Source organism: Nelumbo lutea, chromosome 4, assembly GCF_056320005.1.
Source record: "Nelumbo lutea isolate HS-2025 chromosome 4, American lotus-T2T, whole genome shotgun sequence".
In the NCBI taxonomy this organism is placed as follows: Eukaryota; Viridiplantae; Streptophyta; class Magnoliopsida; order Proteales; family Nelumbonaceae; genus Nelumbo; species Nelumbo lutea.
Genome location: NC_142687.1, coordinates 10330153 through 10344040, shown reverse-complemented (window position 1 = coordinate 10344040; position 13888 = coordinate 10330153). Strand labels below are relative to the sequence as shown.

Below are 13888 nucleotides of genomic sequence, written 5' to 3'. Positions count from 1 at the left end.
TAAAGAAAAATCTCACATTCCAATAGTTTCTCACTTGGATTACATTTTGTTACAAAAAAATACGCCCCCTCACCAAGAGAGAGAGAGAGAGAACAGAAAAATAACAAGCATCTGTACTCCACATTTTCTCTTCCCTACATATAAAAAATGGCCATCTGTTTATTCCACTAACTACATCATAAGTGCAACAAATAGGCTCCTGGTTTCCATTGGACTTACGGTATCTAAACATTAAGCAATACGGTACAAAGGTATATTGCAATTTCAAACGATTAGAGAGAAGTGCTTGGTAAAGAACCCATGAGAATGACTGGGTTACTGTTTTTAGGACTCCACGCCTTCTCTTGCTTAGCTTTTGAGAACAGACCAGAGAGTAAGCCAATCGGGGATGTGGGACCAGACTTCCTTGCTGATAAATCCAAAGCTCCATCCAGTTCATCACTGGTCCCATGCTGCATTGTTTCTAGGGGCTCAACGCCTTTGTCCATTTCAAGATACGCACCACATCGGCATCTCTTAAGCTTTTTAAAGCAAACTTTATGGAAAGCTGTTTCACAAGAGCTGCATCTTTCTATCTCACCTTCCTGCTGATAATTGTAAGAGCAAAAGAAACTAGCTACAGTTATTAAAAGAAGAATCTGATAGTTTAAAAACCTATTTTGGCCAGCAAAACAATTCCAAATGAGAAGGTCTTGAGATAGGATCTTAAGTACTAATACAGTAGCATCTGTATGCTTCAGTTAACAAGCCTTGTCAAGATGAAGTTGCACTTCTATCCATCAAAAAACGTTGCACTAGGATGGATGGTACATGATCACCCATATTTATAGGAGATCTGTCCAGTGAAGTTCTATCGACAAAGCTCTAGAATTAGCAGGACATTCTCCTTGAAAACTAGGTTTTATTGTAGCCTGGGAATCACAACCAGATAGATCATAATACTTTGTATGTGAACCCGATTTACAATAACACTAACTACAATAATATTATAATAGAATTCTTTCACACCAATTCAAAAAATACCCACCTGAAAGGGGAATATCAAGGAGGATGGGTCTTGACAAGCTTGTTGAGCACCACAGGGAACACCCGCATCACAACAAATGAGGCATTGCTCTGTAATGTGCTCTAAGATCTTATTGGAGACACACTCTACAATGACTGGGAGTGCTACAAGAGTGGATATACAACAAGAACATTAGCGGGGAACAAAAAAAATAAAAAGAAAAACTTCAAATCATATGAAGTAATGCATACTTTCATATACATGCAAGTCATATTGGAACTAACAATAAAAAGAAATTCTTTTTTGGTTCCTATTAAGTAAATGAAAAAAGGGTTCTTATCCAAAGCTAACCTGCAAATGCCCCTTTGGAAAGGTCAACAAGATCTCGGAGTGCAAAAAAATCATTGCTTTCAACAAGATATATTCGAGAACCCAGTCCTCTATGGATTGATCTCTGGAATGGGCAGTGAACATATGGAAGCATAGCTGCTATTTTCTTTCTGATACCCATAATATGGAGCAGGGCAGGGACCTTTGAAAACAGAAAAGGATTGACTGCACTGACGCAAAGCATTGGCTGCAAAAAGAAAATTTATTTAAGAGTATGTTACTATAGTGACCCAAAATATTCACATTTCACTAGAAAGCTATGCATGATATTGATTATTCATCAGGAAATTTAAGGATCTTCTTTTATCTTTGCCTCAGTGCACTCATGTGGCACATCCCAGCAACAGAGGGATACGATGTGCATTAATTGATACATATTCCCTTGTTATGTAGACCAATAACAAGATGATCTAAAGATAAAATGAAGTTGATCCAAGAAAATGTTAAACAACCTGGATGCTTAGGATCATCCAATCAGCCTATTTTAGGTTCATTACAATATGATCCACATAGTAAGGCCATCAATCATGGGCCCCCTACACTCTATATACATGGCATGCTGGTGCACATCAACCCATCAAGAAAAAAAGGACTTTCAGTTGGGGATAAGTAAATAAGCCCACATAATAACACACTTCAATGAGTATATATGTTTGTCATTCAAATATTCAAGCTAACATAACAACATCAGTCCATGCCACTGTTGTTTCTTTCCATGAAGGTAAAAATTTAACTTCACAATGCAGTCAACCATGATAAATAATATCAACCTCCAAATTACCTGGTCATATATAGACTCCAGATATGATTTAGCGAATTGAGAAACTGGATATTGTGTAAAATCCCAGAAATGCAAGACTTTAGCTGGGAGGACTGCAGTTTCATTTGTATGGCAAGAAGCACAAAACAATTGACCAGTGTATTCACATAGTCGAGGCTTTCCCCACCCAAGGGTCTGTACAAATTCTCGCAATAGATTCTTCCCATCATCAAAGTACCTGTGGCATCCTGCACAAGTATAATGCTGTGCTTCCAGCAACTGTTTCATTGACTTGCGAGGCATGTTTTCCACAAGAAGTGATATAGTCTTCCCTAAAGTGGAGAATCTTTCTGTACTTGTATCTCTAGTGAATGAAGTTTTTTGAAGCACCGGTGAATTTAATGGGGAACTAGGAAGGGATTTTTGAGGGGACAAAAACCAGATCAAAGGACCTAATGTACTGGATGAGAACCCATAGTGCAGAACAGATCGTAAACATTCTTGGATAAGAGTACTCCTCTCACTGATAACACTGGGAGAAGCATTCCCAAATATCTTTCTGGACTCTCGTTCAACGTAGGACCAAGGCTCTGGAAGACTCCAACCCTGATCAGTAAACAAAGTTTTTAACTGGCGATAAAGAGTATAAAAATCACGGTATCGGCGTTCAACTTCCCATTGATCCTTACCGCTCCACACTCTCAGCTGATACACTGTATATTCCTTCACTCCTACCAGTCTTTCCCCAAGTGAAACTTCTCCCTTCTTTTGTTTTGCACCAATTACTTCAATGGCATCAATTTTTAGTGGGTTCTGGATTAGTGGGTATGCAAAATTTGTGCCAGATGTGGAAGCAGTTGAGCTGCCATCTCTAAAAGACTGAGGCGACCTACTGGTGAACCTTCTCCCGGGAGACTCACCAGAGTCTAGTAAAATTTCCTCCATTTCAAGGACAACCTCATCATAGGATTCATTCGACTCTAGATGCCCAACCTGAGTCAAAGGACATATTAGAACATTATCAGCTAAAGTACTATAGAGGTTTAACAAATATATGTTTGAGTTGAGGAAAAACAAAGATACTTGGGGTTCCGCGATGCAAGAAACAGTTAAAAATATGAAGAACACAATAGCTTGCATGGATATCTAAGAACAAAGAAAAAAAGGGTAAAAAATGAAATAAAGTTAGTTTCCAAAAAATACTGGCACAAATTTATTACTTTAAAATTTAAATGAAATACCTGATTAAGTAAAATGTTAAAAGGTTGATCATCATAGTTAGGTCCCCATGTCAAGTCTAATAGAAGTATATATATTTAGACCAAGTAATCCTACAAGTATGATGGGTATTCTGTTTATAACTATATTCATGTAGAACATAATCACCATTCATATTTTCTAGCCAATAAAACTTCCCCTAGGAGAGTTTGATTTAATCAATTTTCCAAATGATAACAAGTATAACGAGTTTGGCTGTCTGCAAAACAACTTTAAACTCAATATGCCACTACCTACAAATTGATATCTGTTAACAGTAGCAGGAGAAAATCTTGCTTCTTGAATTAGAAATATTTGCAACGCCAGTTGGTTTTCTGTAGAAATTGTAACACTCAAGTGCAATATAAACAAATCAAGCAGTGAGACGTCTTGCAGTAAACATTCAGGACTCATTGGACATGGAGACTCAACTAGGGCTGAACTAACGGCAGTCCTAGAAGGTATAAGGCTGGCTGAGGCCCTTGAGTACAGAAATTCATTAGTGAAAGATGACTTCCGTGTGGTCGTGGGCAGGCTAAAGGAAAACAGCACCAGCTCTAGAAAATAGAGATATTATGAAGGAGGTGAAGCAGTTGACTGTGGAATTGAGAACAAGGTAGAACTAGATTTCAAGATCAGTTAATGGACTAGCAAATGCTTAGCAAGACAAGGGGTAAGTGAAATCACAATCAAATGTATTGGGGGGAGGGAGGGGGTACTCTCTCAAGAATGGTGAAGGGTCAATGTAGAAGTACTTAAAAGGGGTGGCTAGCATGTGCTAGGCCAACAGTTTGGGGTGCTTGGCACCTACGTTACCTAGAAACAATAAAGACATGGTTGGTCAGTGTTGATACGTAGTTTACAGTGACTTTACGCTAAAATATTGAAGTATCCAACAACATAATATTGCACCTTTGTAGAGGTATTTGGCTATCATAGCTTGGCACAAGAATGTATTAAAAGTATTCTTTCATTGATTTTATTAAAAATTTCTCTTGTTACTGGTAAAAAACCTCCCAATAAAAAGCCCTGATTTTCTGTGGGGGTGCTGGGCCCAACCAAATTGCTTTCACTGTAAATACTTTAAAGGGATAATAAGGAGATAAAGCAAAAGGTAAACACAAGAGGAAAGGCCTGACAAGTCCATATTGGATCCTACCAAGTTGCTTTAACTGGGAACACCACTGAGGGATGATAAGGAGATAAAGCCAAAGAAATGAAAGACAAGAGAAAAAGTCTGATGACTGGGGCCACATTTAGTATTAGAACTATTTAGAGTCAAAACAAACCCTGAACTAACAAGGACACAATAAGTTATAAATTATAAACATCATTTGACTAAAGACGAACCAGCTGAAGAATGAGGGGCATGGTAGACTTAGCTCACTTTTGGTTTCTAGTGATTGGCAATTTTGTGAAGGTTAACCCTCTTTTACTCCACCAAGGCCTCATGATATCCTATTATCATTAATGTTGAGCCTCAGATTATTATTTGCTCTACAAGTGATAGTTAAATGGGTTCTTAGAGAATCATTCACCCCAATAGGTAAAATCTTCAGCTTCCATCCTTCATTCTGCTAGGCTGTGAATCAGCAAACTTGATGGTCAATAGTCTGGCTAGAGCCAAGGCATAATATCTTGTATAGGAGATGGAGATCATCGTCACAGGCATAGTGTTGATGTGATGTATTTCAGCATCTATCTTTTTTTCTCATTATTAGTAGATTTCCCTTCTGTTTCAGAGCCTTGGCTTGCTATGGGTACTCCTTCGTTGGAATTGTCAGGCATTCTACTTTCACACATTATTTGTCCTCTTGAAAATGCAATTTATCACCCTTGCCCAACTAATATGGACTCTAATGCTCTAAAGCAAAATGATGTTTCATGACTAAAAACCAGAAGTTTTGACCCCTTTTTCCTGGCAAGGAGCCAAAAGTTTGAAGAGTCCTGATTTCATTCTCTTCCAAGCAACAAGGCTCCCTAAGAGATGTATTTCCTAAGCAACACTAAGGGTACACTGGTGAGACCAAAATCTAGCATTGCATGTCAATTTAGAAGCTATCAGGATATACAAATATTATTGAAAAATAGGTAACAATTAAATATAATCAGCACAATGGCATATACACATATTATTATTTATGAATAAGACCTATTTTATTTCGAGTTAAATTCCAGGTTTTACTTGTAAATAATATGTTTGACTAATTGAAAGGAGTTTCTGTCATTAGTCTCGGAACTATCTTAGTGGGGTCCACCTGGTTTTCTGTTCCAATAAGTAAGAGTTCTTTAAATTGTTTTAGGTGCAAAAATGAGTCAAATAAACAATTGTTAAAAAAAAAAAAAAAAAAGAGGCAAATAAGGGCTATCAGACCGCCAATGTTAACATGTATAAAACAATACAGAAGAGCAAGATGAATATTTTTTAATAGAAAAAGTACAAATGTATTTGTCAAAAAGTATCTTACCCCTGTACATTTCATTTACAAAAAGTTTAGTTAAGGCTTACTTTAGTTTAGGATGAATGATCAAATGACAACAGTAAAGATCTTAGTTTTCTATCTTTTGTATCTTATTGTCTTAAATTCTCTGTTCTTAGTCTCCTATCTATTTATATCCTTCGATTTTTTTTTGGTTGGTAATTTCAATCTTTGAAATCATGCTTCTGTTTCTATTATTTTCTTAGATCTCAAATCTATATGGATTTATTTTCTGCATATAATCTGTTAGAGAGCTATTGAACCCTCCGGCACAAATGTATTGATTCCCATATAAGGACCCTACAGTGGGCACTGATACGGGAAATAGGATGACAATTCTCCATTTCTTAAGATCCCAAACATGGACACAGGTACAGCTATCCCATTTTATGCTTATATCATGGCCAACTATCTGAATCATATGATTATATCATGCCTTTGTTATCTACCTTTTAACGCTAAATGTCATTTTTCAATGCTTACATCTTGCCAAATTTACTTAAACTAACACATACAAATATTTTATAGTATGATGATTTGATAAAAAAAACCATATTGCATATTCTAAACGTGTTGATGCTATAAACAATAATCTATAAGTGTCCGTGAAATATCCACTTCCGTTCCGGGTACACATTTTGTTGGACACCAGTAAAAGGACAGTAGATTTAGATATTTATTTTAGTGTATTTACAAAAACATACTTCCTAGTCTTGATTTACAGTGCAACTGCAGGGTGGAAGGGAATAAAGGCTCAAAATTATAAAAAATTGGTAATGCTAATTGTCAAGGAACCAAAAGATAGAAGCTAGAGAACCAAACCACAAATTATTTGGTATATGAAAACATAAGTATGGAGATTTTTCTTTGAATATATAAGAAGCAAATTAACTGACCTCAACAGATGTCAGATGGTCTTCAACCTGATCTTTTGAAATAGAAGAATCTGTAAGTATTCTATTTAGGCAGGTTTCCTGATTAATATCAACCATAGGGGAGTGAGCATTTGGTTCATGGTCTTCCGAAATTCCCGCATCTTTCTCCTGAGGTGCCTCAGTTGAAGAGGAACAAAGTTGGTTATATGAAACATCAAAAAGAAGGTCCAGCTGGTCTTCCAAAAATCCTGACTCTTTACCTTGAGGTGCTTCATTTTCAGTGGAACAAAGTTTGCTAACAGAAGCATCAGAAAGAGGTGCCAGTTGGAGTTGAATTTTTGATTTCCCAACTGACACACTTTCTGAAATTCCAACCTCATCATGGCTGCTGACTTCGCCACTATTTATACATTGAAGATTCCTTTCTGCACCATCATCCATGAGAGTTGAACCTGTTTCTATTGGAGCCTTTTGCAATGGAAGATCCTTCTCAGAAGTTAAGACATTCCTGGCTGGAGTTGAACTCTTGCATTTTGCATACCCTGTTGACTCATGCATATCTTCGACTTGATGACTAGCCATAGCTATATGTCTGACATTTTCTTCTATCTGTGATCTACCAAAAATTGGAGAGCCAATGTCACCAAGAAGAGTGGAATTTAAAAGATTTCCTTCAGTTTCTTGATGCAGTTGTTGCACTTCCTGAGGCCTATCCGGCAATAAAGGCACTAAATTGATCTCATTCATAAGGTTCATTTCTTGTGTAAAGTCATCCCAATCATCTGAACCAAAAGCCACAGCTGAGTTCATAAGCAATGGATTTTCATTCTCAGCTTTGGTTTCCAGCCTAAATTGTAAGTTTCTTCTACAACTGGCACTCTGTTCGTCATCCGTTCCAGAGTCCAACATTGAACTATCATCTTCTGAAGGTTCATATCGGGATGAGGTGTCCTCTTCTTCTGGTAGTCTGTCAATTTCCCTTTCACCAATTGGAACATCAAATGCTGAAGTTAAGCTGTGGAAATGATCCATGTCAGTGTGGATTTGCTCAGTAGAATTATCTTCACAAGGGGAAGGATAAGATGGGATTTCCTCACTTGATCCCAGCAAAGAATGTGATTCATTTACAATTCTGAACTTATTTAAGTACTCATTATTTTCCACACTAATAATCTGTTTGGAGGTATTATTTTCAGCAAAGCTTTGCAAGGATCCCACTTCACTGGGACCATTTGACAAAACCAAACCTTCACTATTATTCCCATTAGAGGTACCCATGTTCGATGAAGCATCAACACCTAGGTTCCTGAGTGATTTCGATGCACTGCCCACCTTCAGCATTGCTAAATTTTCATTCTTAACTTCTGAACAAAAATCTCCTACTTCCGTGGCACCTTCCTGATAAGTAAGCAAAGACTTTGATTGATTTTTGTTCCTCGATAACACCTTCCCTTCTACGGAAACCCCATTCTCGATACCCATTTTTCCTTTGCAAATTTCAATGGATCCATCTGGTAAACAATCAAAATCTCCCAAAGAGGCACACCCCCTGTCCCTAGAATTCCTCCCAAACCTTCCTCCGAAACCAAAACTCTCCAAAAGACGATCCTCCCCGTGCCCCAAACTTCTCGTGGAGCCCGAATCAGAATCAAGAAACTCATTACAAGTTCCAAGGGAACTACACAAACTCGTTGTCCCCATAACTGAATTCGCACTGCAATATCTCTCAAATTCCGACTCTCCACAAGAAGAATACTCTGATGAAGCTGGCGAATCAGCTTCTAAATTCTGATCCATCCAGGGCGGAAGCTCATCAAACAGATCTGGAGAGGCGGCATCCGATGATTTCTCCCGAGTTCCCTCTCCATTAATCATCTGACACTCAAAAATATCCGGTCTTTAGTCCAAATAAAATAAAATTCATAGAAAATTTAAGCGATTAAAAACACAAGTAGCACTTGATTCAACTAAAATCGTTTTCTCGATTGATCATTCACCACTTAATAACCAAACCACGAAAACCGCTGACGAAATTCCTTCTAAGATGGGGTTTATTCCAATATTGTTTCTTCGCAATAGATAACCATACAAAGATCATGAAGTTCATGAGCAAAGAACCAGAGACCGAATTTTAGAGATAATGAGAGACAAGTAGAAAGAGGGAAAGGATAACGAAGATAAATAAGTAAATAGAGAGAGAAACTGACTTTCGTAATCGTTTCTATTTTCTAAAGGTCTGCAACTTTGCACAGTTCGTCGGATGAATTTGCTCTGATTTATGCAACTCCACGTTCTCGTCGTCCCGAATGTAATAAAAGTCTAAAATCCGCCATGAGAACGAATAATCAATAATCCAATCACGATCAGGGCGTTTAAAAGAATTGAATTGATGGTGGATCAAACGATATACATAAGCGACTCACCAAACCTTAATCAGTGAATCACTATAAGGAAAGAGAGTCCATTCATTCTTCTGCTTCTGTGGGTTAATTATTTAAACCGCCCTGAATTATCTGATAATTACTTAAGGCAGTATTTGGTTTTAATGAAAAAAAAGAAGGGAAAAATCTAGAAATCTTTATGTCCTTTACGAATCTTGAATTAATTTGAAGGAAAAAGGTAGGAAAAGAAAGGAATGATAGGAAAATCTATACAATGTTTGTAAAGATTTTTTTACCGTTTTTTTTCTTTTCATACATTTTCCTTCAAACCAAACATAACTTAAGGGCCTGTTCATCTGCATCGGCGTCTTGACATTTGAATGCCTATGATAAGGGCATGTTCATTCACACTAACTTTCCTTGGTAAGATTAAATCTGAATGTCAAATTCTGAAAAATAACAATTGATCATTTTAACCCTGAATATGAAAATATTTGTTATACTAATTAACATTAACAATTAATTAAATGAATATAAACTAATTAATAAACAACATAATTGATAAAAAAAAGTTATAAATAATTAAATACTTTTAAAGAGTTAAAATTTTAACAAATATTTAAAATATATAAGTACATAATTATTAATTAAATAATTAACTACAAATTGAATATTAATTATTAATATTATTATTATTTAAAATAATACTTATTAGATATCTTTTATAATTAATTGAAATAATGAATTATTGAACAATTGGACATTAAACAAATAATAGAAATAACCATTGCTAAATAATAAAGTAAATAAATATGTAAATAGATAATACATTGATAAACAATAATAATAATTTATAAATATTACTTCATTATCAATATTTCATTATTATTATTATTGTTGTTGTCACCGTCGTAGGGTTCTCAATTTATAGCATACGTAAGAGGATGAACCTTTTGGGGGCAATTTTTGGAAAACAAAAAAAAATAAAAGTTGAATCCTTGAAAACCCAAAGGTTGTGTTTGATTGCAGTGCATTTTATTTGTACTAATACAAATGTATGGGAATGCAAATGAAAAAAATGCAAATTCTGGTTTAATTTTGTTTTGAATCTTATTTTATTGTGCTTCAAGTCTTATTTTACTTCATTTGTGCTACAATCAAACTAAATGTGATAAATTTTGAAACAAAAATAAACCATACTTTACATCAAGATCATTTATACTACCATGATTTTGCATCAGTGCAAATAAATTTGCATTGTAACCAAACAGAGTCCAAAGGTCAATTGAAACATTTAGGCCTTGTTCTCTAAATGGTAATGATGGATATTGTGGACATTTATGTGTTACTAATAAATAATTAATAAAACAGAAAAGTATGGACAGCCCAATTCAGATTTATGATTTTCATTGCAGAGTTATAAACATTCAAAATGGTAACAACCCTCATTCTATGCATCAATGCCCGCCGGTGAATTGGCATCAATTCCGAGCTGGCACCTACCCCAACAGTGCCTACAAATTCTGCCCCTGGGCTGATACATCATTCTCCCTTAATAAAATGTACAAAGTGTGTTTTGAAGACAAATAATAAAAATATTGCAACTATGATGTCTAAAGTATGAAAAATAAGAGATATTAAGCATCTGTTTGGCATCGTTGCCATTGTTCTAGAAAACGGTGACACACCTGTTCAACAAGAAAACATTGCTATATCAGCAGCATCAATGCCAAACATATACTAAAAGAACGGAGTGATATCTGGAAATTTTTACTTTTAAGAAATGTGATATTGTTGAAAATAAAACAAAAGGACAATGCCCAAGCATTAGGCTGAAGATGTAGCAATTTTCAAAAACATTTGATATCACTGCCACTTCTATTTCCAATGTTTTAAGTTGTGGATACAAATTTTATGACCACAGATGCTTTGAGTTATTTCCAATGTTTTAAGTTGTGGATACTATTGCTGCTTCTTCATGAAACTTCAAATTTGATATTTCTACCATGAATGTCAACCCCTAGTGGAAGTGGTCATATGTAATGTGATAATAAAATTCCTCAACAATTTGTTTTGACCAACACATAATGTGAAATTAGAAGTGGCCATATACAACCAAAAAATTGTCTACATGTTTCTTTGTATGAGTTGTAATCCATGTGCTATTTCCTCAACATGCAATGATGCAAAACTCAATCATCATCTTGATGGAAGTAAAGTAACTTGTTTATTAGTGGACCCTCAAATCCATTCTATGGATGGTAGGTGAGGGCAAAATTAGATTTTTGAAAAATTAAAAGTATCATGTGATGTCACATATAACATGTAATATGTCATGTTAAAAGTATCATGGGGTCCATTAAGAAAATGTAATATGTCATGTTTTAGGGATCTTTAATTAATTTATTGAACATTAAAAAAAAAGTTTTTTGAAACTTTAGGGGTGGTTTAAGTAATTTTAAGAATAGGTCATGGAAATTTTAAAATAAGTGCAAATTTCTCGAAATACCCTTAAGTTTTAGGAAAGCCACTACTGTTTAATTAGATATGTATTAAGATATCAAAAGTTTTATGATAATTGACTAAATCCTCCCCTTCCATTAATGTTCTACCACAATCTATTCACATGTGACACCATACAACGTACAAAATATTTTTAAAAAACCCAATATTCCAATATTATAATGTTTTGATGTTTTTTCCCTCCATTATTCTTTAAAATTTCAAAATAAAACTCAATATTGACATTGCAAACAATGATATAGCCTTCAACCCATTGAAAACTCAACATTCACATTGCAAACAATAATATAGCCTTCGATCCATACACAAGGACATGGAGCTAGATAGAGTTAAGATGGCATCCTCAATCTAGTTTTTGGGTGGGAGATGATTCCTCCCGCTCACTTGTTCAAAGATATTTGTAGCAAGTAGCAACACACAAGAGAGACATCACCCCATCTAATTTTTGGGTTGCAAATAGTTTCATTGGATATTTCTATCTGTTGGAAAGCTTTGCCAATGGAGAATGTTTGTTGTGACAAGAAGACCAACAGGGTGTTATTTAAATGTTGCGTTTTAAGGATTAAAAAAAAAAAGAATGATGGTAAAATAGTTTTTTCTTGCTCTTTTCATCTCTTCGTTAACAAATATTTACGACTGGAGATGATTTAATCAATTATTAAAAAAACTTGAAGGTAATTTAAAACAATTTCTAAATAATATAGATGAATAAATCAATTTCATGGAACTTAGGGGTACTTCTAATAGATTAATATCCCTTCTTTTTGTTTTGGCTTCTCACAAGAAATAGTGAGTCAAGCCCACTAAAGTACAACGTTAATTCATCCCTGGATCAGTCATTGATCAATGATCAATCAGTGGTCATAGTATATAATTAAGGAGAGTTCTCTGATGTCTATCGACTGTGTGGTAATTCAGCTGAAACACAAAACGCTGCTTATTTACATTGGTTAATTTGGAAAGCTAGAATCAAAATTCTTTTTGAAAACACTAACAGGGACTTGGATGAGCTCCTCATAAGCTATAATTGGATCTTAGATCCTTCCGACCCAAACCCCTTTTTTGTTTCCTCCAAGGTCAAGTTAAAGTTAATGTTGATGGAGGTTTCAAACTAAATAATTATTCAGAAATCACGAAGGTTTTTGTTTGGCAGCTTGTTTTGGACCTGTTTTTGTGGCCTTAGCCCTTAAGGCTGAAGCCATTGCGTTAAGGCAGGGCCTGGACTTGGTGAGTTTGGCGGTGTTCTCCAACTGTGTGGTCGAATCAGACTGTTTATTTTGTATTCCCATGTTTATTTTCTTTAATAGAAATCTACTACTCATTTACCAAAAAAAAAAAAGTTTATAAAGAGAGTGAAGAAGGTCAAATTGTTTGTTATTGTGGTTCTTACAACAGTGTATTGAAGTATAGGTCCTAATGTGCAATGCACACACCTTTTAAACAATTCAAGTAATCTAACATACATTCCCTTTTATATATATATATTTTTTATTTCATGTCATTTTGAAACAACCAATGAGATGCTCTCATTCTCCATAAAAATTTACATAAATCTCTCTCTCACACATACACATTCCAACAATTTAAATAATATATATATATATATATACTAAAGTAGAACTTGCCATGTCAGCACTCCTCTCCTTGCTCTATTACCCAAACGGAACAATTCTATAGGGGATGCAGGATTCCCTCTAGAAGTACTAAGAGTTGCCACCTAACATGGCTTATCTCATTTTTCTTCTTCTCCTTTTTATTAGGAAACTAACTAGCCCCCGCATTCTACTAAATTATCTCTATCTCTCCCTAATTCCTATTTATCCTCTATCTCACTTTTCATCTATATCTATCTAAACAAAGTTTAAATCAAAACATTTAAAATTTATTTAAATATTATAATGAAATTATGTAATAATTTTCAAATATTTATTGAAAATACAAAAAATAATTATAATAGGTTTAATAATATGCATATTATTAATAATTTTATATTTTTATGAAATTCATAATGAAATTAGAAAATAACAATATAAATTATAATTTTATGGATTATTCAATTTAATAGCTACATAATATTTTAAAACATAAATAACAATATATTAAAAACATATAAATAATTATGTAACAAAATAATTAAAATTACATAATAACATTAAAGAAATAAAACTTGAATAACAAAAAAGGTTAAATATTTTACATATTATTTAAATATTTAA

At 34.5% G+C, this 13888-nt stretch overlaps 1 protein-coding gene across 2 annotated transcripts; it reads right to left on the bottom strand.

Annotated features, from left to right (window-relative positions):
* Positions 1–9235, bottom strand: LOC148853856 (Phox (PX) domain-containing protein). 2 transcript variants are annotated; one of them, XM_088982295.1, is made up of 6 exons: positions 8976–9235; positions 6790–8643; positions 2178–3149; positions 1358–1583; positions 1028–1170; positions 1–584 (listed from the first exon to the last, which is right to left on the bottom strand). In XM_088982295.1, the coding sequence occupies exons 2-6, from the start codon at positions 8641–8643 to the stop codon at positions 273–275; spliced, it is 3507 nt and encodes a 1168-aa protein (XP_088838421.1). In that variant the 5' UTR covers positions 8976–9235; the 3' UTR covers positions 1–272. The 2 variants fall into 2 exon arrangements, with proteins under 2 accessions (XP_088838421.1, XP_088838420.1); XM_088982294.1 differs by having other exon boundaries at positions 1–587; positions 8976–9231.
* Positions 9236–13888: the final 4653 nt, after the last annotated feature.

Coding starts and splice junctions, on each gene's coding strand:
- LOC148853856 (XM_088982294.1), bottom strand. CDS start 8,643: ATGATTAATGGAGAGGGAACTCGGGAGAAATCATCGGATGCCGCCTCT. Junction 1,584..2,177: donor TGGAGTCTATATATGACCAG/GTAATTTGGAGG, acceptor TTCTTTTTGCAG/CCAATGCTTTGCGTCAGTGC. Junction 1,171..1,357: donor TTCCAAAGGGGCATTTGCAG/GTTAGCTTTGGA, acceptor CCACTCTTGTAG/CACTCCCAGTCATTGTAGAG.